The sequence below is a fragment of the Neolamprologus multifasciatus genome, chromosome 22, assembly GCF_963576455.1.
Source record: "Neolamprologus multifasciatus chromosome 22, fNeoMul1.2, whole genome shotgun sequence".
Lineage (NCBI taxonomy): Eukaryota > Metazoa > Chordata > Actinopteri > Cichliformes > Cichlidae > Neolamprologus > Neolamprologus multifasciatus.
The window spans coordinates 14,360,000-14,382,160 of NC_140459.1; the positions used below are offsets into that span (position 1 = coordinate 14,360,000).

The 22,161-nt window shown below is 40.0% G+C and overlaps 2 protein-coding genes across 2 annotated transcripts in view; both read right to left on the bottom strand.

Moving 5' to 3' along the window:
* Positions 1-17,634, bottom strand: part of LOC146493149 (brevican core protein-like) — a 52,277-nt gene extending 34,643 nt beyond the window's left edge. Inside the window, exons 1-6 of the mRNA XM_085148176.1 lie at positions 9,601-17,634; positions 3,476-3,558; positions 2,979-3,356; positions 2,379-2,553; positions 1,149-1,276; positions 468-761 (exon numbers count right to left, since the gene is read on the bottom strand). Of these exons, the coding sequence (XP_085004302.1) occupies positions 468-761; positions 1,149-1,276; positions 2,379-2,553; positions 2,979-3,356; positions 3,476-3,558; positions 9,601-9,620 (1,078 nt within the window). The 5' untranslated portion in view covers positions 9,621-17,634. The remainder of the gene's footprint in view (positions 1-467; positions 762-1,148; positions 1,277-2,378; positions 2,554-2,978; positions 3,357-3,475; positions 3,559-9,600) is intronic.
* Positions 17,635-17,766: 132 nt separating this feature from the next.
* Positions 17,767-20,833, bottom strand: mrpl24 (mitochondrial ribosomal protein L24). Its single transcript, XM_085148180.1, has 6 exons — positions 20,701-20,833; positions 20,263-20,449; positions 19,571-19,666; positions 19,047-19,150; positions 18,524-18,654; positions 17,767-18,170 (listed from the first exon to the last, which is right to left on the bottom strand). The coding sequence occupies exons 2-6, from the start codon at positions 20,443-20,445 to the stop codon at positions 18,034-18,036; spliced, it is 651 nt and encodes a 216-aa protein (XP_085004306.1). The 5' UTR covers positions 20,446-20,449; positions 20,701-20,833; the 3' UTR covers positions 17,767-18,033.
* Positions 20,834-22,161: the final 1,328 nt, after the last annotated feature.

Below are 22,161 nucleotides of genomic sequence, written 5' to 3' on the forward strand. Positions count from 1 at the left end.
CTACAAAGTATTGACTCAGGGAGCTGAATAATCACGCGCACCCCACTTTTCAGTTATTTATTTGTAAAAAATGTTTGGAATTATGTATGATTTTCGTTCCACTTCTCACGTGTACAACACTTTGTATTGGTCTTTCATATGGAATTCCAATAAAATTGATTCATGTTTGTGGCTGTAATGTGACACAATGTGGGAAAGTTCAAGGGGGCCGAATACTTTTGCAAGCCACTGTAGATTACAGACCAGACCTTTTTGAAGCCAGGTATTTATTGCAATCTGAAGCAGGATTTTATTATATCAAACGGTGGCCTTGTTAAATCAGATCAAATTAGAAAAACTGTATTAATCCCAGGGAGAAACTGAGTAAATATGAGCCAAAAAAGGGAAAATCATAAAAGGTCCACTTTAGAGTTTTTGTCAAATAATTAACAATCAGCAGTTTGCATTTAAAGGCACAACATTATCACCTTTGAAACAGTAAACATCATGAAGGCTGGATGTCTCTGGGAAGCCAGTCTGGTTGCTGAATTGGTAAAGAGTTTTGACGCCAGGCAGAGCACCCCCACAGCGTTCCCTTGGGGTTATGATGGGGTACCGCACGCTGCCATCAGACAGCCAGCCAGGGCTGCAGTGGTCCAGTCCTTCACTCCAAGCCAAGTAAAGCTGTGCTGTTGTAGCCAGCTCTGCCCCTGTAGCTCTGCAGTACGACTGCGCTTCATTAAATGTTAAATGCTGTGGGATGAAGTCATGGAAAACCTCCCCTACAGACAGAAAATTTGTTCAGTCTTTTACTTTTTCTGGATACAAGTGAGTAAAATGCTGGCACGACTGCAATTATGTGCCAGTCTTAATTTATAATGGATATTTGTATATAGTAAGTGGCATGTTTTTATCTGATGTGACGCATGACATTTCACTACAGAAAGTAAAAATATATAATTATATGTTTGAACTAAATAAAATCATTGTAATAGTTATTGTCCATCACAGATCCTTAATGCCGTTTTCCAAATGTAAAATGTATAATTTGACTTACTTACAAATTAGGCCAGATGTATCATTATTGCATTAAGTCTACTGGCAAAAAACCAAAAAACCCAAACCCTACTATTTACATATAGAAGTTATTAAACTGTTATAATTCCTACCATTAATTTCGTCTACATAACAATAAACATCGAACAGATCATCTGGATCCATTGTCCCATAGTTTCTCACTCCTGGTTGCCCATCCATGTCTCCATAGCAGCCTTCACGAGGCACTTGGATTGGATATCTGCAGCAAAACAACCATCATCCTCACTTAAGACTCCACAAACATGTGACATAACATCAGTGCTGCATTTGGTAATGGTGATAGCTTGGTAAATCTGCAACATTACCAGCTGGTAACATTATGACACGTTTACTCTGTGGTCACTCATTAACCAGTTCACACATGGATACTTATAGAGCAACACAAATATAATGTATTTACATATAACAATAACTATATACAATAACTATAATGTTTTATCATACTAAAAGGCCTACATGCCCATGCTACTTTATTGTTTCCTTTGTTTATGCTGATGGATGGATGGATGGATGGATGGATGGTAATACAGGATTTCATAACTCCACTTTCACTATGATTGTATATTTACATGCATTATAATTTACCTATGTATATCGACAACATGCATATAATGACATGCCATTTTGATCTTGTGGGTTTGACACATAGTTTCAAATCTCATTGCCTTAAGTACATTTATACAGTTATTTAACTGCCATTACATTTTTGATATAGTCTCTAAATACAGTAATCTAGTTTTGTGGGTCCCCTGCAATACTCAGGTGCTGTTCTACTATATAAAATGTTTTTTACATCATTGTTAGTTGGTGTCATTCATATAAATTAGATTTTATTGTCATGAGCCTCTTTTACTGTATGGGGTGTATGTTTAACAGAAATGAATCTTGCACTATACAGTTAAAGAGGGTGGACAGTGTGTTGCTAATGAAGTTGTTATAGGTGCATAAATGGGTCAGTTTAGAGGTTGGTGGGTGGTTTCTTATGTCAGGTAAGTATAATATAACATTGTTTTGTAATGTTGCTACCATAGTAAGATAATTTCATTTGTATTGAGATGTGAAGCCCACCTAAGGGGCAGGTGGAGAACATTACCGCTATACTTTGTAAGTAAGCAACCTCTGAAACACTGTCTGACCGATGAAGACGTCAGTGATTACAAACTTATATCAAGAAGTCGAGTAAAACAACAAAAACATCGATATCAGCTGCATGAGCCTGTAAGATATGTTTTATCTATCTCTGTCTTTTTAATAAGTTGTACTGTGAGCATGATACAGAGGGCACACAGGTGATGAAATACCTGACAGACTGGTCTGCGAGCCAGCCCGCGTCACACTGCTCATATCCGTCGTAATATGCTGCAAGCAGCTGGTCGGCGGTGGCGATTCGTGCCCCGATGGCCTCACAAGCCCTCTGGGCCTGATGGAAGGTGAAGGCATACCGACCCAAAGCATCTCTGTAGTGGAACACAACACCTAAAAACACACACAGCATGCACATAATAACATACCTACAAATACATTAACTGCGTTACCTGTTTCAACTGTTTTAAGTCAATAATTTGGAAAAGCTCCTGGAACAAAGACATCTTACTAAATGGAAAGAAACTGAGCTGGAAACTGCTACACAACTATAAAAAACTCATTAATTATCATTACACAGAGGATTGGAGCTTTAAATATCTTTGGGTTCAGGCAGTTTTCAGTGGATTCTACTATGTGGAACCAATAATCAAACTGCGATATGATTTCAAAACACAGGAGTTTTAGCAGAGTCAGTATGCTTCTTGTGGGTTTTTTTTTTCTTTTTCTGAGAATTGCAGTTAAAAAACACAGTCTCTAATAATTCTGTGTAATCTCTCCAAAACTTTACTAATGAGCCGTGTCTTTCATCGCGTTACCTTTGACCTTGAGCTCCACGAGGTCACTGGCGTCCTCCAGGCCCTGCTGCACCTCGCAGCGGTAGTGAGCCGAGTCGCTGGAGCGCAGATCTCCCAACCAAAGTGACGCATCATCAGGGAAGGAGGTGTAGTTGAGCAACGCCGCTCGGTCTCGGTACGCTTCATTGACCTTCACCTTGTGACCCCGTACCACTAAGATCTGCGTTTCAACCCCACCTGATATGACTGACCACTTGACCCTCGGTACAACAGGGGTCGCGGAGGTGGAGTTGGAGATGGGGGACAGAGACACCACACAAGGGATGGAAATGGAGCTGCTCAGTGGAGCGACAACTGGTCCTGAGTGGGGGATGCTCACGTGGAGCTGCTCCACCTCATCTGGAAAAAAATTAATAAAAAGAAAAGAAAAGTGAATCATGCTCCCACTTCTCAATGCACTTTTGTAGTCTCTGTTTATGGAATCAAAAAGTGATCAGGGGAAAATGTAGACACCGTACCGTATGTGTACCGTAGAGTTTGGGTGGGAAAGGCCAGTGTGAGATGGCAGACTGCATAAAGAAGTGGAAGTATCTGCACATGTCTGTAGTGATTACAAAGGCAAACACAGTAAAATATTAAAAAATAAATAAAATGAAGAAGAAAAGCAGATATTTTTCTTCCAATTTCACAAATATGAAATGGAATTAAATAAAAATGGATTTTTAATAAGTACAATGATTTCTGACATCGGAGGTCATGTGTTGTGTCGGTTCATCTTATCTTATCTAACCCATAAGAAGGAACAAATGTCCGAGACACATAAGAAAACTGAGGGATTCCGTTTCAGTTTTCAGGATGTCAGTTGAAAGACTGAAATAACTATCCACATTATATTGAACAGACTTGGTGTTATCCCGCTGACATAAAGGAGCTGTAATAATGTTTTATTAGCTGCACAAATGTAATTTCTATCCCATAAAATGTCAGAAACAGGTCTCAGTATAATACCAGAGCTTTTAAATTTACCATAAACTTGGCCTCAACACATCAGTGAAACTGCTTCAACAAACACTGAGCATTATGGTTCTCATAAAACTACAATTTACAGCAGGCATTTTTCCTATAAGTCAGGATTAGTTTTAGCTGAGCACACTAGAAAACTGGCAGAGTTTAAACATTAAAAAAATACAATAACTATAAAATTTTGTGAGAAAGACCTTTTGTTTTAAGTTGTAACTTTGGAGCAGAAGCTCTGAGTAAAACACACGTGTCCCAAAAAAATCCTAGAGCTCAGCCATAAAGTATAAAAGACCAACTTTTCTGGTTTTCGAAAGGAAGCTGGAAGCAGAGGTTCCAGACCACAAGTCATTCATCACCTCCGGGAGCTAATGACACAGCGTTTCAGCCCAGCGGCATCCTGCCAGTTCTCTGTCACCAGCCTGGCCCTGTTATTAACCCAGCAGCCGTGGCGAGACATCCACAGCGACCTCACACAACCTCCTGATTGGGCCGTGATAGAGATACAAACGTTCATCCGTCATTGAAAAACAATTAAATACTGGACAGTTTCAACATTCGTCAAGGTGTTTCATCAGTATTCCTGTCAGTGTCATATTCAACCAACCTCACACTTCACCAGAAACACTGATAGTGCAAGGTTAGACCTTTAATCTTGCTACCTAAAGTTGTCGAATAAGAAATTTATTTTATTATAAAACAGAAATTTTACACTGTACAATACAAGTCTTTATAGTATTAACATCAGCCATAACACTTGAAGTTGGAGTAAATACCATTAATAATCTCATTATACTGCAATGTTCTGCTTAGCCTAAACGAACAGCACACCACGATGGCAGCACTCTCCCCCAACAGAAGAATGCTCTCTGCAACAGCGTAACGAGACTGAGCCTCAACGATAGACGCCTAAATAATCCTGATCACATTAAGACCCAGCCCACAAACCACAGGACCCAGAGGATTCCCTGGTCTCCTTCTGTGCCCAAATGGGTCACCATGACGAGGATTTTGGCACCATGACGAGGATGTGTACAATGTGAGGCTGGTGGTAATAACTGGTGGGACCATTGCAAAGCAAGCAATCTGACTGTATATTGCTGTACAAAAAAACCATAGAAACACAGTTCAAGCACTGAAAAAACCTGTGACGCCTGCTTGTGTTTTCTTTCAAAAGAAAGTTTAGTATTTACGGTATACCGAGTGATTAACTGACATAGTGGGAGAAGAACATAAAAGGGGGAGAAGAACATGGGAGAAGAACATAAAATTTTCATGCCACACATGTCATTTTATCACTGACTCATAGGAAAATTTGTCTTTTTTCAAATGCTCTGTTCCTCCAAGTCAACAGACTTGCACTTTTAGATCTTAAGGCATCTGAGTGATCGAGGATTTCTGGAGAAAAATGAAAGTGATCTCTATTTCTATCTCACCCCTGCGACCACAATTTTAACATCAGAAACATTAAAAAAATTACAGATACTGTGGCGCAATGTCTTGGGATCCTTATGCTTTTTAGACCTGTGTGGAGGATATAAGCAGTTTCACAAGAGGTGAGCGAAGCTCGTTTGAGAGATTTGGACGGTTGGATACTCTGAGTTACACAGAATGCCATGACCATGGTAACTAACCGGGCTTGAGCGACACAGGTGGAAGCAACTGACAGCTGGTGGACATTTGATTGGTGGATTTAAATTTCCTCTCTCGCTCTCTAATCAGCATGACTATCCGGTGCCTAACAGGATCTCTGTTTCTTAGTGGAAGACCAGTGTGTTTTTACAATGCCAAATTTTAAACCCCAACCCAGCGCAGACAATCCAACACATCGAGTCCAGCAGTAGCAACAATCACACCACCGATAATCTTAATTTTTTACTGTTCTTGTAATGACTGAGATCACAATCTCAGTCATTAACAGCTAAGGAAGGTGGAGCTTTTGCACTGATTAGTGCTTTGCTGATACCACCGATCCAATAAAGCTGTAATTTGCAAAGAGTGTTAAAGATGATGGTTTAAACAGCTATATATGGTATCACATCACTTAGTTTTTTCCATAAACTTTCTCAATATGAGCCTCAGAGCCTCTAGTTGTCTTCTGCAAGGTACGGTACAAGAATTGACCTCCTGTATATCAAGTAGATCCCTGGTAAGGAGTCGCCACACACAGCTCAGTAACTTGTGTCACATTAAATGGCCTTCTTTGATGGTAGAATAACTGTTGTCTGTTTTCTTGCCAGCTGGGCGGACTCCATGGTGCTGGTATCACTATTAGTATTCTTGAGAAGACGTTTCACAAAAAAAGCGAGGAGCGGGCCAAGAGGACAGCTGCACACTGTGCTTTCACTTCATACCAAGTCCCTTACAAAGGGCTTCAGGGAAAATTAAAGGACAGGGCACTGGCACACTTGCTTGCTTTTTCTCTTTTCTTTCTTTCACCCCTTTCATTGATGGAGAAGGAAGTTTTAAAGCATTAAGAATCATTCTAGGGCAGGCTTTGTACAAAAGAAAGGGCCACATTAAGACCCTGCACACTGATTCAAACCGTATAATGTGACAGTGTGCTTAAATACCGGTTTGTGCTTTCAGATTGATGACAGCAGAGAAAATCCTAGTTGCTGCTGGTTGTTTTGTGCCGTCTTTAGATCGCATTTTTCGGCCTCGCCTTTGCCAAGCACTTTGCAGGTCTGCTTGTTTTAGTGAGGTTAGCAGTGAAGACAAGTCAAGCTGAAATCAATGCCACCCACTGCAGCTACGGCCCACAAACTGCAGCCAGCACTCTATCCAAAAGGACAACTAATCCAGAATCTTCTGTGGATTAATCAGCTACAGACTAACGCATTTATGGAAAAGAAAACATAAGAAATTGGGGTTAAATAAACCTCATCAACTTTATGCAAACATCCCTGTCAGTGCTGCAAAGACATTCCTCTGCAGCCTGCATCAGTGTCAATGCACACAAACCAGGAAGAGGCTCCTGTTCCCAGTTTAGCCAGCTCAGACATGTCAGTTTGACTGATGTGCTGTAAACTTGGAGGAGTGCTGAGCTGGAACTGGCTTTAGGAGGGATATGTCCAGGATAAAACAGAACAGGGTCCCATAAAAATGCACAGTTTTTGCAACTATGGTCTATTTGTTGTCTTCTTTTCTTCTCCTTCTTTTAATATTTAATATTTCAGTTTTCAGACTGCATGTAAACAGAAGTTAAATGCAACATAAAGCAGTCTGTTCATTTATTTCAACTTCTTTTCTTTTTCTAGTGTATGGGAAAATTATTTAAGCACAGAGTTTATACTCCATCCTGCAGCTGCTTCCTAATGCAATTAACATTGAGCAAGATGTTTGACCTGGAAGAAGTTTAAACCATATTAACTAAATAAATTTTATTTATTGGTCCTACACACCAGAACTCTGGTCAGCAGCTGGATATTCAGTTGGACAGTTGTGATAGAATAACTGACTCCCACAAGTATACATTCTTGCTGCTATTTGCCTTAATAACAAATCCATTTATGTTGATGACATTTGCCTGACCTAAACCAGACAGAAACCACTTTTACACAATTAGGTATCCAGCTCAAAACAAATAAACTTAATGTCAGTCTTTACTTCATTTGGAGACCTTGGCAGGGTCAAAGGAGGTGGTTCAGTTCAGAAACAACATCAAACCCAGACTTTGAATATAAACACTGGCTACTGTACACTTAACAGCAGAGCGAATTGGTAAATGAGGCTATTCACTCAGCACCACACCTCCAACTCCCTACATCATCAGCGGTCTGTCTCCTGTCTACAAGATGACCACTTTGGAAGAGCCACCCACCAGCTGATTCACCACCCACTTTGTCTGGGAACAAATTAAAGTGTGCTTTGCGCAAACACCTGATCCTAGGCTTGACTCAGTGGATCCACAGATGAAGCTCTGCCTGTACAGCTGTCCTTTTATACACAGGAGGTGATTTCCGCTTGTGTTCAGGATCAGGTGGGCTCTGCTTTCTGAGACGCATCACTTTCTCCGTTCAGGGCAAACATGCCCAGGAGTCAGGCACCTGCAGTTTGAGCTCAAATGTGCACTCAAATACTCAGATACACAAACTCTACTAAAGTAGCTTTGCATGAGTGATAGTTAGAAACACTGCAAAGTCTTTCAGTTTACCTGCTTTCTGAAACAAGCTCCTTCCCTTTTAGAGAAGAACCCCTTTAAATAAATTTTATTTTGACTGGCTGCCCCTCTCAAGAAGAAGGTCTGAATACTAGGTGGGTATGGCAACCGAGCTATTCAAGCACCCTGGAGCCTGCACTTTTGGCTCACAGGGGTTATTTTGCATGACATTTGTGTCACGGGACACAAATGTGTTGTCCTCCGTCATATGCAGTAGCTTAATATTCAGTTTGAATTGCCAGGATTGCTCATTCATTTTGAATATTTTGACATGAGCAGCGATTCAGAGGTCTGAGCAAGGCTTGTTATTTACCTAATTATACACCTGAGTGAAACTCATCCTCAACAACAACAACAAAAACAAGAATAACTTCTGTAACTATAGCTTTAGCTGAACAACCTACTGGTGCAGTGGAGGATCAGCAACATATCTGGCTCTAACTTTGAGCAGATGGCCCTCCATTCTCCACCATGCTTCACATTTCATCTTATATTTAGTGCAAAGTTCATCACTCCAGTTTGGGTCAGATCTCTTGATAGATTGTGAGCCACATTTTTACCAGCTGGGACTGTGGCTAGTTTTGACTTTGTGATTTTTTTGTGTACTGACCAATTTAACATGTAGAGAGGGGAAGGCCACTTTTGTGGGTTTTTCTTGTTGTATGTTTGCCTGAGTTTGTCCACATGAGAGAATTGCAGCTGTGCAAGACAGTCACTAAACTTTAAGCTGTGCAGCTGAGATCAATATAAAATCAGGATTTGAAGAGGGTTGTGGTCCAGCAATTCAATGGCATCCCACTGGAAGATGGTAACATGATTACTCTGTCATGAAATTACAGCATAACCACACCAGTGCTTTCTATATCTGCTCAAATCTGACCAGAGAGCCACAAACCTATCAAACAGAAGAAAGAAATCCTTAAAAGTCTGCTTCATCATTCAATTTGCCCTCTGTCTTTCTACCCGTCCATTACTGAACTCCACCTGAGGTGGACCACAGCGAGTGAAGAGTTAAAATAAGCATTTTAAAACAAAAAGCAGCTTTTTGTTCCCACAGGGCAAATAAAAGCACTGAGTGTGAAATCCCAGGAAAAGCTTTTGAATGGCAGGGGAGCTTTGTATGAGTCCAAATTGATAGTAAATGCGTTTAAAATAGCCCGTTATCCTTACTTTCCTTTACATTTATAGGTGTGCATGCGTAAAAAATACTTTCAGGACTCCACAGAAACACGGTTTAAACACAGTGGGGGACAGCAGTTCACAATTAATTTCAGGACCTTTCGGAGAACATCAATTACTACAGCGCAATTAAGTGGCAATGAGGATAATTGTCTTTAATCATACGTCCATTTAACCTGACACAGGAGATTCAAAAGAACTTTGGAAAGACCAAACCGCATCATCTACTGCGTATCATTGACCCATCGACCTTAAGGGAGAGAAAGAGACAAGGTGTAAGCCTACCGGATGACTCTCAGCAGCATCTCAGCTGATGCAGGTTGCACTTCTTTGCTGTAAAGAGTGTTTTCCGTGAGCGCCTGTCAGCGTGCTGCAGTGCGACTGTCCTGTCACGGGAAAAGCGGCTCTGGATGCTCTGCGCAGGTAAACGGTGGCTGGGACCGGCACACTCAGAGGCTCGGGGAGAAAGGAGGGAGTTGGGAGAAAGTGACGCCAGATATGAAACCCTGAACTGCCCACTTTTTCACCCAACAATCGGGATGGAGATGGCGCATGCCTGTCAAGGGGGATTGGGAGGGATGACAAGTAAAGAAACCGATGTTATAGGCTATGAAGTGAAGCCTGCAGAGAGGAGATGACCTGCATGTTTTTACTGCAGGGAAGCGGAGAACTCACTGAGCGTCACTTGGATGAACCAGGGTGAGGGGAGAGCAGTCAGCGCAGCGGTCCGGAGTGAGCTGCTGAAGCTGCTGCAGGTATTGATATTGCAGCACAGTCACACATCCCGGAGAACGATAAGGGACAATTTAAAGTACCACCTCCTTCATTATCTGTCACACCCCGCGGTATATTTTTAAAATCATCATGAATAGCTTTGCATTCTGGCGCAGAGAGAGAGGTCTAGAAAATCCTGCACAAGAGCATTGCCCTGTCATTTACAATCTGAATCTGCAGAGCATGCTTGATTTGAATGGAACAAGCTGAATGCAGTATGCAACCCAGAAGCTTTTGCTATGACTGAAGGGTCACAACAAGATCACTTTTACCACTTTAAAGTATGTTATTTACAGTTGAAACTTTTATTTGAAATTGATGCATAAATAAATTCATAAAACAAAAAGATTTGCCCACATTTGGCCTTTACTCAAGGCCAAATGTGGCCATGTTCGGCTTTCTCAGACTAGCCTTCCCCATAAAGAACAGATTTCAGGTGTCCTGTGCCATAAATGAGTCATAAGTAGCCCACATAGGCCCAAATATGCAGCACTTCTCTGAAATGTGATTATTCCTCATCGAGGTTCTGGCAAAAATGAGCAACAATAAAACCTTTCTTCAATGAACAAATTAATGGCAGGTTGAAAAGTCCACAGTTACAGTCTTATTCATGATGTTGTGTAAGTGATACAAGTGCAAAATGATGGCTGAAGAAAGAAAGACTAGAGAGAGAGACAATTTTAGTTCCTCTTGTTTTCAGATTCACATAAAAGGTAATTTTATGTTAAAGGGATCACAGTACTGTATCATCTCAACACAGCACTCCACTCTCACAATGCTGTCTTACTTGTGGTTCCTAGAATATTAAAAAAAATTAAATGGGAGGCAGAGCCATCAGCTTTCAGGTCCTTATTCTGTAAAACCAGGATGAGGACCATATAGGGCTGGATCAGGTGACCATGAACAATATCTTAGTAACAAGTCTAAGCTGCTGAGGGTTTCCATTATCCACTATTTCTTCTTCATTCATCTCATTTCACTCACTATGTGTTTATACATCACTCTACATTTAATCAGGAGTTATTAGTGTGTATTTTGTCTCTATCCCCTCACCCTTAACATGAAGTAGCAGATGGCTGCACTTCCTTCAGCCTGGTTCTGCAGGAGGTTTCAGCTAATATTGTGCTTTTATGTTGTAAATTTAAAAACTGTTTTTCTATTCTTCATTTCGCACAAACCAGCAGAAACACTAAAGACCGAACGTCACTGAGAACCACACATTCAGGCTTTGGTCCTGCCATTTGTGGGGTGTGCACTGGCTCATCTCAGTCTGTAAAATGTGACAAAGTGGAAAAGTTAAAGCTTGATGCACTCAATTTGTATTTTCAGCAACGTTCTACAACATCTGTTAATGAAATATGCAACAGACACACACATGAAAGGAGCAAAGGTTAGAGCGTACTTGTGCACTCTGCAGCGGGAGTGAATGATGCTTTGTAGTGGTCATACTGTGACTCGGCAGCAGCGGTCGATGCTGCACACCTGAGGAATCTCACACTCAGATAACAGCGGGACTGTCTGGGAAGGAAATGTCAAAGCCCGGAGAACAGACAGCAGTCACACTTACACCTATGAGTGTCTGTCATTGAGCACTTTGGCACTTAAGGTTCTGAAATCCATCCTACATACAGCAAACCTGCGGATGAGCTGAGGCAGTGAGACTCACTCTGAGTCAAGGCAAATGTGACACAATCATGAAATGAAGATGCAGGCAGGGCGTGGGCAAAGAATCTTATATTTCACTAAGTTTTCGACAGCCATTACTTGTAACAAAGTTTTAAGTATGCAGTTCATTGATGAATACTCAAAACAAGGACTTACCAATAGCTGAAGAAAACAAAATCAATTTAAAAAATCAATTGTTTTATAAATATATTCATGAAGTTATTTCGATTTAATATGGAGTGGATCTTCAATTGATCGGGTTGCTGTTTCTAAACAGAGCTTTAATGTGTTTTCAGTCCTGAAGATTTGAAGCTGTTGCAGACTTGCTGCTGTGCTTTGAATCAATATCTTGTTACATGACCCAGTTTCGGTAAAGTGTTAGCTGTGGCCTCACATTTGGCTATAAAATACTTTGGTATACAGAGGAATTCATGGCCAGCTGAATGACTGCAAGATGCCCAGGTCCTGCAAAACAAGCCCGTCATTATGCCTCCACCACCGTGCTTGGAATTTGGTTTAAGGGTTTGTGGTGATATTCTGTTTGGTTTTAACCAAATGCGGTGCTGTGAATTATGCCCAAACATCTCCACTTCAATATCACCTGTCCAAAGGATATTGTTCCAGAAGTCTTGCAGTTTGTTCAGATGGAACTTTGCAAACCTAAACTCTGCTTGGAAGAGGCTTCAGTCTTTTTATAATCGTGCTGTCATTGACTTTAAAAATTAACATGCTAACCTAGGCCTGTAGAGTCTGAGATGTAGATCTCAGACTGAGCATTGCATGGTAAATGCATTTGATTAGCAGTATCTGTCTGCTGCTAACCTTACTAATCCCCATGTAAGCAGTAAGGGTGCACTCTAGTCCTAAAACTTTCTTCACATGACCTCATGTCCTGAAACCATGACTAAAGGAATAACCACAATTTTTTCCACATCAGATTTCTTTTGTCTGAGACAGCCCAAAATAGCACAGTTTCTAGACAGCATTAGAACATTTAAATGACACATTTAAAGGTTATTATTCTTTTTGTGTGTGTGTGTTTGTGTCCATATCTATGTTTCCTACATCAGTTTTTAGATTTTACACACAAAACAAATGACTACTTTATAAAATGTACATTCTCATACATGTGAAACCTCCTCATATATATAAGTAAAATTTGCCACACCTGAATAAGCAAAAGGATTTCAATTCTTCTCTACCTATAATAATAATATCAATAATAACAATAAACACTGAAAACTGGCAGGAGTTAGCATTGTTATTGGATACTTTTACTTAGCAACAGGATGAAATTACTTCTTCCACCACTGATGCCAGAGCCTCGTCAGATGGTTAATAATGTAATGTTAGTAACAGAGTGAGCTTCAGTCTACACCACTCCCACTTAGACTACACTGAATTCAGACAAGGAGTTAAAGAGGTAACAAATGATTTCTTTAGGCTCTCATATACTAAAAAACTTTTTCTTGCAACACGAATTTGGAGGGGGATGTTTACTTTAGATTACCTTTAAACATTTTAACTGGCATCTCTGCATAGATGAAATACGTTTAACTGCAGGAACATTTCCTAGAACATGTTGAATGTGCTGAGATGCTGTTTTGCTATCTAAATAAAACATATGCAGTTGCTTTTTCTGTGAACTACAGGTCGGCATTTAAATGACCCAGCTAACATGAACCTAACAACTTAAAAGCAAAGCATGGATGAGAAAATTAAAGCCCAAGACGAGAAGGAAGAGCTGTGTTTTGCCGACTTTTTCATCTCTTAATTGTGACATATTGAGTTCATGCACAAAAATCCACTGGGAGCCAGCTAAATTAGACCAAACATAGTTAAACATGCATGTGTGCCATGCCTCAGACCTGCATACAAGCTAACGTTAACATTTTCCAGCAGCCTTCAAACAACCAGCCTGTAATTAGACACTATCATTACATTGTAGCTGAGCTTAGATCATCAACTGAGTCAGGAGCAGCACTCAAATTTAGTTTTAAAGTGTCTTCAGATGTTTGAGCTGTTACAAATCTTTCTGGGAAACAAATTTTTAACCAGCTTGTGCCCGATTGCTACAGCGTCTATAAGATTAAGACACATTTTGGACACTTTTAATGTAATCTGACCTGTTAGACTGCCAAACAGTAACGCCTCTGATGGTGAACATGACTCTTTCTTATACAGCCTGCACCACCAGGTGGGACTAATTAGTTTAAGTTGCTCAGCAGCAAGGGTGACTCAGCTAAAACACAGAGCCCACCATGCAGTTTATTTAAAGTAGTTTTAATTCTTCTTGAGTCATGTCAAGTGGTTTCATTTAACTGGGTTGCCAGCATAGCTGTCAATTTACCACAAATTATAAGATGGACATAAAAAAAACTCCCCTGCAGAAGTTAAGACTGCCATAAAATTGTGCTTTTGTGAGTGTAAATGGAAAATGTTCAGACAAATGGAGCAGCATAAAGGTTCTACTTCACCTTGCTGCAGTTGCAGAGCAAAATCCGTACAACACTCATGAAATGACAGGAAAGACGACGAGCCTTTGAATCATTTTTCCTCCCATAAAGGCAAAACCTCAAAACCCAGTTTCCGCTGACTGGCTGCTTTTATTCCCTCTTGGATGCAGAGCGGCAGAGGCAAACCGGTTCAGGAGGGACGAGTCTGGGAAAACTGCTGCACTCATCCCGCAAACTGGCCAAACCATCAACTTGCCATGCTTTCTGCATGATGTTGACTGCACTGACCAAAAATTAGGGTATGGAGAGCCACTGTGAAATTTTGATGCAATTATATTATCTGTGACACATCAGTTTTTTTTGTTTCAATGCCTGGCAGTGACGCTAGTTGCTTCGCCAGCTGGAGATCTGGAAGCAAGTCGAGTTGGTCTTTTAGTAAATCAATATGTGCGGTTAACCAGTGGGGAAAAAGAGACTGCGTTTGCTTCATAAGCTGCCAAACTTATATATCAGAGATAAAACTAGAGCTGATTTTATTCATAAGGATAATTCTGGATATTTATAGCAATGCTAAGATATTTTTTACTGAAGTAACTGTTTTTGTTTGGGCTGACTGCTCTTTTAATGGGGCCTATTATTCTATTATCATATATTCCAGCTCCATATTTTTCCTCTTGGACTCTTGGAGAGCACCACTGCATGATTCACAGCTCAAAATAATCTTGGTGCAACACTTCAGTTCATGTAGTGTCTGAAACAAGCCGTTTCAATTCAGTTCAAATAATTAAACGTATATAGCGCCAATTCACAACAACAGTTGACTCAAAGCACTTTATAGTATAAGGTAAATTCCCAAGAATATTAGAAGGAAACCCCAACAATGAAACGCACTCCTATGAGCAAGCACTTGGCGACAGTGGGAAGGAAAAACTTCCTTTTAACAGGAAAAGCAACCAGGGGCAATGATGGGCAGCCAAATTTAGTGCTGTGTGATACTGCAGATTTTGATATTGATCCGATACCAAGTATTGCCGACACCAATACTTTAAACCTATAAAAGCAGCTTATGAAGGTGAGAACAGTGTGTCATTATTTCTTAAATGAATCATCATTAATTTGCCAATTGAAAAAGTAAAGTTTTGAGCCTAATCTTGAAAGTACTAAGTGTAAAGTGTAGCTAAGAAAACAACGTACTATGAAGTTTTTGCTCCTTCTGGGCAGTTGGGCCTGAAATGCTTTAGTAATAAACAAATTAAGCTTACAGTTAAAGCATTGCAGCAAGAAGCAAATCTTATGCAGTAATAAGCTGAGAGGTTAAGGAAGAAAAAAATAGCTAAACATCTTAAACCACATCACAAATAACCAAATTAAAACCATGTGTATGTGATTAAGCACAATTGGGGTAATTTAACCAGTATATTGATAGGTAAGTAGTGAAGAAACTGGGATGTCTAATGCAAAAGAAGGATAGATTTACAGACTGGTAAAGTGATAAATGTAAGGTGTTTTTTACCTTCCTGCAGCCCTGTAATAGATGTTTCAAAGCTTTTTTTCTGCCTTTGTCAGTTTCTACAGTTGTTCGCGAATGAGGTAATTGAAACATGAAAAAGTGCTACACAACGCAGGTGTGACACAGTGCCAGTGCATAAAATGTCAAATGAGGTGAGTGAGGACTTTGTTGAGACTACCCAGTCCATGTTGGCTCCTGACGAGCCATTTCTTTCTCCACATGGTTGCCCAGACACTTTGGAAAGACAGACTCATTTGTCTGAAGGTTTTCAGTTTTGGAGAGCTCTGTGTCTGGGCTTCTGTAAAATAATATGGCTATTTTCAGCCTCACGAATCATCCAAGCAGACTGTAACCACCACCGTTATTAATGCTGCCAAAAGCCAGAGTACTGTCGCTTCTCTGACATTAGACTGTATGTATGAAGCCTGCTGCGAACGAGCACTGCTGGTCTCCTAATGCAAGGCTCCTGTTCAAGCTTATGTAACACTTTTTAATTGAAATGATAAATAAGCTTCAGATACTAATTATCTACCTAATGTTTTGTGCTTCTAACAGCAAAAGGTTTGCGTTTCCATCTCCAGTCTGATAATGATTCTACAGTCAGAGCCAGATGATTTAGCAGTGGCAGAAAATGTGTTTCTTACAATAAGCTGCTTTGGTTTCCATTTATATTATTCTTTCTATGATATAGTCAAGAGCATTAATAACCATTTAAGAAGTTTCAAAGATTTTTATTGGCAAATAATAGAAATTTGCACCAGTGCCAAATGTTCTGGTGATGATTTTAGCCATTTCCATGAAGGAGGGGATTTTCTCAACCCAATCGCTCAACCAAGAGAATCAAAGTTCCTGGTTTTATGTGATTTTATGTTCTGTAGCCATGTCAGCATAATCGTGTAAGAGGGGAGCAGAGAAAAGTGCTTCAACTGCCCATTGTTTCTTCTTTTAGGTAGCCAGATTTTCTTGACATTTTTAAAAGTGGTCTTGAGAAACAGTTCTCCAGGCTTTCCAAAGGTCTTTCAATGTTTTTCTTTGAACATTGGCTGATTTTCCCTCATTTTCAGTTCAGTCCTTGTATCTAATTATTTTCAGAGAAGTGTTTTTTTTGGTTGTTGAGCTACTTAACACTGACCTATGAATCATTCAAGGATAAAAAGGCATCTGACTCAAGGGATCCAACTATTGTGGTCTGTACATATAAACAACTTACCTCTTGGCCATTCAGTTTATCAATCTATTGTTCACTGAAGCCTCACCAGATAGAAGGGAAACGGCAAAAAAAGAAAAGGTATGTCAACTTACACAAGAACTGGACCAAAAATAAATGGCAACAGGTCTTAGGAAATGAAAAGTTTTGGTTCAAATCAATGTGTATGGAGGACGTCAGAAGAGCAGGACAACAGTGACTGTCTAAAGGGACCCAAACACAAACCCAATGCAGCAAAAGCATAGCTGGATAGATAAACTTTCGCTATCAGTCGTGGTTCGGCCTCCCCTGGAATCCGGACCCCCAAATTACTGAAGATGTGTGGGATCATTTTGACAGAGAGCAGAACAAAAGGCAGCCAACACCCAAAGAAGAGCTTTGAATGTCCTTCAAGAAGTCTGGAGAACAGGCTGTGTTGAAGAATAAAGGAAGTCGCACCAAACATTGACTCGAGCTTGTTAGAATTATACAAACTGTGTCTTATGTACTGCATTTTCATGTATGTTTACATGTTTCAGTAAATTGCTGCAAGAATTCCCTTTCTACTGTCTGTGCTTCTGTTATCACTCATCCTTCATTTGAGCTTGACAACATCAGTTGTCCCACCCATGATGCCGATTGGCTAATCATTAGCTTTGACTGTTGAAAATCTGCATAAACTAATTTTTAGTCACACGAGGGAGCGTGTCTTAAACACCAATATTATTACCTCATAGGTTTGTATTCAAACAAGTTTGACACAAACTTAAGATGGGCAACAAGGATCATTGGGGTTTTTTTTGTATGAAATCTTTAAACTTTGCACCCCGTGATTGTGATTTTCCACATGAAAATGCAAACACTTTAGTCTGACATTTATTCACAACACTATAAAGAAACAAAGTGACACCTAAGTGAACTGCAGTCTGACTTCACTTCCTCATATTGTTTTCTTAATCATTTTCATGGTGCAGCAGTTTGTTAAGAGTCCGTACAGCCTCCACTTGGTATCTTCACAGTCTCTGTTTGACCTGACCTTCTGCTCAACTCCAGAACAAGGTATGTCCAGAGTTCCTGTGAAAACTGGTCAGCACAAAGGGGAGGCTAAGCGTCTCTGATTTGTCTGGTCAGTACCAGTAGGACGTTCGGTGCCTCCTGTTCTCCTGGATACCGAGTTTCTCCATGACCTCCTCCTCCAGGGTTTTCAGAGATGGTATGTATGTCTTTTCAAGAGCATCTTCGGGACTGGTATCTTTAGGTCCATCTGTGAAAGCAGAATGCATCGTTTCAATTGACACCAACTATTTTTTCAATCATCAGACACTTCTATCACTTTGTTGGACAAACAGAAAACTTTTAGTTTCACGCAAGAAGAACTTGAAATAAATAGTGTACTGGTTCTGCACTAGCAAAAACAGCCCTCCCTATGTGCGTTCAAGTTTAGAAAGAAATATTTCTTCTACTTCAAAACAGTCGAACTGGATCACTTAAAAACAGAGGTCTGAACAGGCGGAAAAATAAACAACAGCTGGTCTTAATGTGACGACTCTAACAAACCCCTGAAATAAAATGGCTACTGAAATTCACACACACACACACACACACACAGACCCTTACCTTTCCACTGCTGCGGCACAATGCCATCTCGTCGCTCCACAACTGGTTTCGGGATGATTCTCCCCGTCCTGAGTGACACTCGGACTCTATCACCCTCTTCTGTGAACCTCCACTCGACCTCAGTGGGTTTCCTGTAAGATCGAGATCAGCAAGTTAAAACTGGTCTGGAAAGATGCCAAAGAGCAGGAGCATTTAAATGGAAAAGGAAAGAAAAAAAAGGTGAACTATTTTTTGACTTTAGATTGCTGTGTTATCACAATTATTTTAATGGTGCTGTAAAGGAAAAGAAAATTGTACAGATGCACAGAGATTACAGATTGCTGTTTTTTCACTAGAAAATCTTATGTTAAAATCTATTACAGCTGTAAGTTTTAACACTTACAGTTACAAAAATTAACTATTTTTTTATTTGTTTTTTGTTATTTGCCAAACTAAGACTGAGAGCTAACCCATGGTCCATCTATTTTAAGGTTCTGCATAAGCATAGCAACAGATGTTAGGACTGAGGCAGAGTTCAGCATACCTGTCTGAGGGGTCAATGAGGGCAACATCACGGACCAGGATGGGAGCCTCACTGGCAATGTACGTCCCACGGTAATCTGCAGTTTTTCCAATATACCTGTGATGCTGCGATGGGAAAAAAAAATTCACAGTTCTCCCATTTAAAAGGCACAAAATGCAAACAGATTAAGGCCAAAAGGCTTTCAATGGTGCGCTTTGTCTGCAGCTACACCCTGACCACCCACATCCCAGACATCTGGCTCCACCTGGTGGAGCAACGAGATAAGTATGAAGCATTTTTAAAAGAGCTAAAAAAGAAATGGAACAGCTAATTTAATTTTGGGGGAAATGAAAAAATCTGTAATGTAATCATGTCCAGGACAGTTCAAGTGTATGCTGAAACTTTTTTGTAGGAATACATCTTCTCCCAACACTTACACAATGCTCACTCAATAAAAGGCATGTAACTTACATTTCAACAGCAAAATCTATAATGCGCATATTAATTTCTCAATAAACAAATAAAAAAAAACAACACTTCCTTACTGTGTTCAGTCCCTCCAGGATGACCCAGTTTCTGCGTCTGAAGACTTGGATAACTTTCCCCTGCTTTCCCTTGTCATTGCCTTTCAGAATCTCAACCTGAGCAATTGAAAGTAAACATTTAAACTCTATGTAGGAAATTTACCACTTTAAATAAAATGAATATACTTATTTGTTACTGTACCACTTTTGCTGGTTTGGCCAGAAAATATTTTACCAATTCACTGACTGAATTTTCCTAAATTAGTTTTCATGTTTACAACAGATGTATGTTACTTCTCCTGACTCTATCAGTTGTGGCTACACCAAAGTAATTACAACATTATTAGCATTAGCTGTATTACAGATTAAAACTTTATCAACATACAGATAAATCACATGAACACATACTGGACTTAATTTTTATATTATCCTCATTATCTGTTGCCTTGTATAGTTTTTTTTTTTCTACTATGTATTGCAAAGCGCTGTGTTTCTTCTTGGTTTTAGAACAACGGGGGAATATAAATGGTGAGTGGACTGCTTCTTATATTGTGCTTTTCTATTAGCACTTAATTGTGGAGTGAAAGTTTGGAAAGCTTTACACCAAACCGTGAACATTAGACAATTTAAACCTATCAATATAAAGAAAAATATTTGCGCAATATGAGTCAGATGAAAGCTTGACAGCTGTGTCCCAAAAGATGTTTTCTCACCGTGTCCCCTTTGAGCACAGACCACTCCTCTGGCGCTATCGGCTCAACAAACACCTTCCTCCTCCTCTTCCCCGGTGGATTTAACCTTTTAGCAGCGTCTGTCCACGGCCTGTTGGTGCCGTAACGGTAATCTTTGGGCACAATGACCCTGGCTGCCATCGACAGCAGAGCGGTCAGCCTCATTGTGCTGCAAGTGAAACAAGGGTGCTGAGTTTTTGTTTTTTTTTCCAAGAGGCTAGCAGCCATACACACAAGCAACGCAAGCTAGGCTAATAAGAATTATGCTATCAGTAACGTTAGCCTAGAGCGGCTAACTCGCCGCCGTTTTCGTACACACAAACATTTCACAAATGAGACATCTGCCTAATTTTTTAAGTACAACCCTAAAAGTAGATGTATTAAAATACAATAAAAGAAAGTCATGCAGAAATCACTTACCCTCTGTTGATGTCAATGACACATGTAGCGGAGCTGACACCTACAGGAACCTACCGGTAGCGCCACCTACTGGACAGGAGGGTCGCAACAGGCCTCACGCATGCGCAGTTGCTAAATTGACCGATATGTGGGCAGGATGCAGGCATAGCAAGCCGCTTTGGGCAAGATGACCTTCACACTGCTGCAGCTGCTGCTCAGTATATTCAAACCATACAATACTAAGAGGACTCAATAAAGAACGCAATATTTTATTACCTTTTTAAATAAAAGATAACACCAAGAGAAAACGTTTTAAAATTAAGTAAGGCAAATGTGTCTAAGACAATTAAACTTAAAATGTTTTTGAATGAATGCCATTTTCAAAAATTCCAGCACAAAACATTAGCAATGTGTATTTTTAGAAAACAAATTTTTAAAAACTGACTTTCAGATTTTAGATACATACACACACACACACACACACACACATATATATATGTGTGTGTGTGTGTAATATTTTGTCCTTTACACATGCAAGCTTGTCTATGCAACATTCTTAGCAGATCAAATTTAACAATATTTTACTTTTGTATTGAAAAACATACTGTATCTGCTCATTTTCAGCTGTGTTCATGATATTTAAACCAAATCTTGCATTTTATAGCTGCATCTACATTCACCAGCTTCTTCAATAGTGCACCTGTTCAAATGTTCATTAACACAGGTCATCTTGACCTGGCTTGATATGCAGCCAATCACGAGGCAGCAACTCATGTAGGCATGTAGACATGGTCAACTTGACCGGATGAAATTCAAACTGAGCAGCAGAATGAAGAAATAAGGTGATTTCCCTGACTTTGAACATGGCACAACTGTTGGTCTGAGTATTTCAGAAGCTGCTGATCTGTTGAGATTTTCACACACAACCATCTGTAAGCAAGAAACAAGAAAATATCCAGTGAGCAGCAAAGAAAAGAACAGCTACATTTTTGCTGATTCCAAAAGGTTATGTGTAAAACCTGAATGGCTCAGTGTGGAAATATTTAATTTCAAGGCCACCCACTGAGGCAGATGCAGGCCGTGATTACAAGCCTCGCTGCTATGTCACTGTGACAAGCACGAGTGATATTTAAGCACAAGAGAGGAGGCTGTCATTTATGCAAACCTGCAATCATACATGTGTCTGTTTGTCCTTGACCTTGGATTTTGGTAAACATCCATGTTTGCTGCAAGCGAAAGACAGATTTTTACCTTTCTGGGTTACAAAGACAGACAATAAAGATAATCTGTGTAAGCACAGACACAGTCATTAATCTTGAGAGCCAGATGAACAGACACCACACCACATTCCAAAATAAGTTTCAGCCCACGGTTGGATCTACGCCCTAATGCAGTAGTTAAAACAACTTGTGCTTAACCTAACCCCACGGCAAACTCAGAGCTGTCAGGACACATTACATAACAACAAAACTAGTTCAGCTA

What these genes read in the sequence shown, in the direction of transcription:
- mrpl24 (XM_085148180.1), bottom strand. Translation starts at nt 20,445, where the DNA reads ATGAGGCTGACCGCTCTGCTGTCGATGGCAGCCAGGGTCATTGTGCCC. An exon ending in CTGTGCTCAAAGGGGACACG is followed by an intron (nt 19,667 to 20,262) that starts GTGAGAAAACAT and finishes TCAATTGCTCAG; the next exon opens with GTTGAGATTCTGAAAGGCAA. An exon ending in TGTGCCGCAGCAGTGGAAAG is followed by an intron (nt 18,171 to 18,523) that starts GTAAGGGTCTGT and finishes CTGCTTTCACAG; the next exon opens with ATGGACCTAAAGATACCAGT.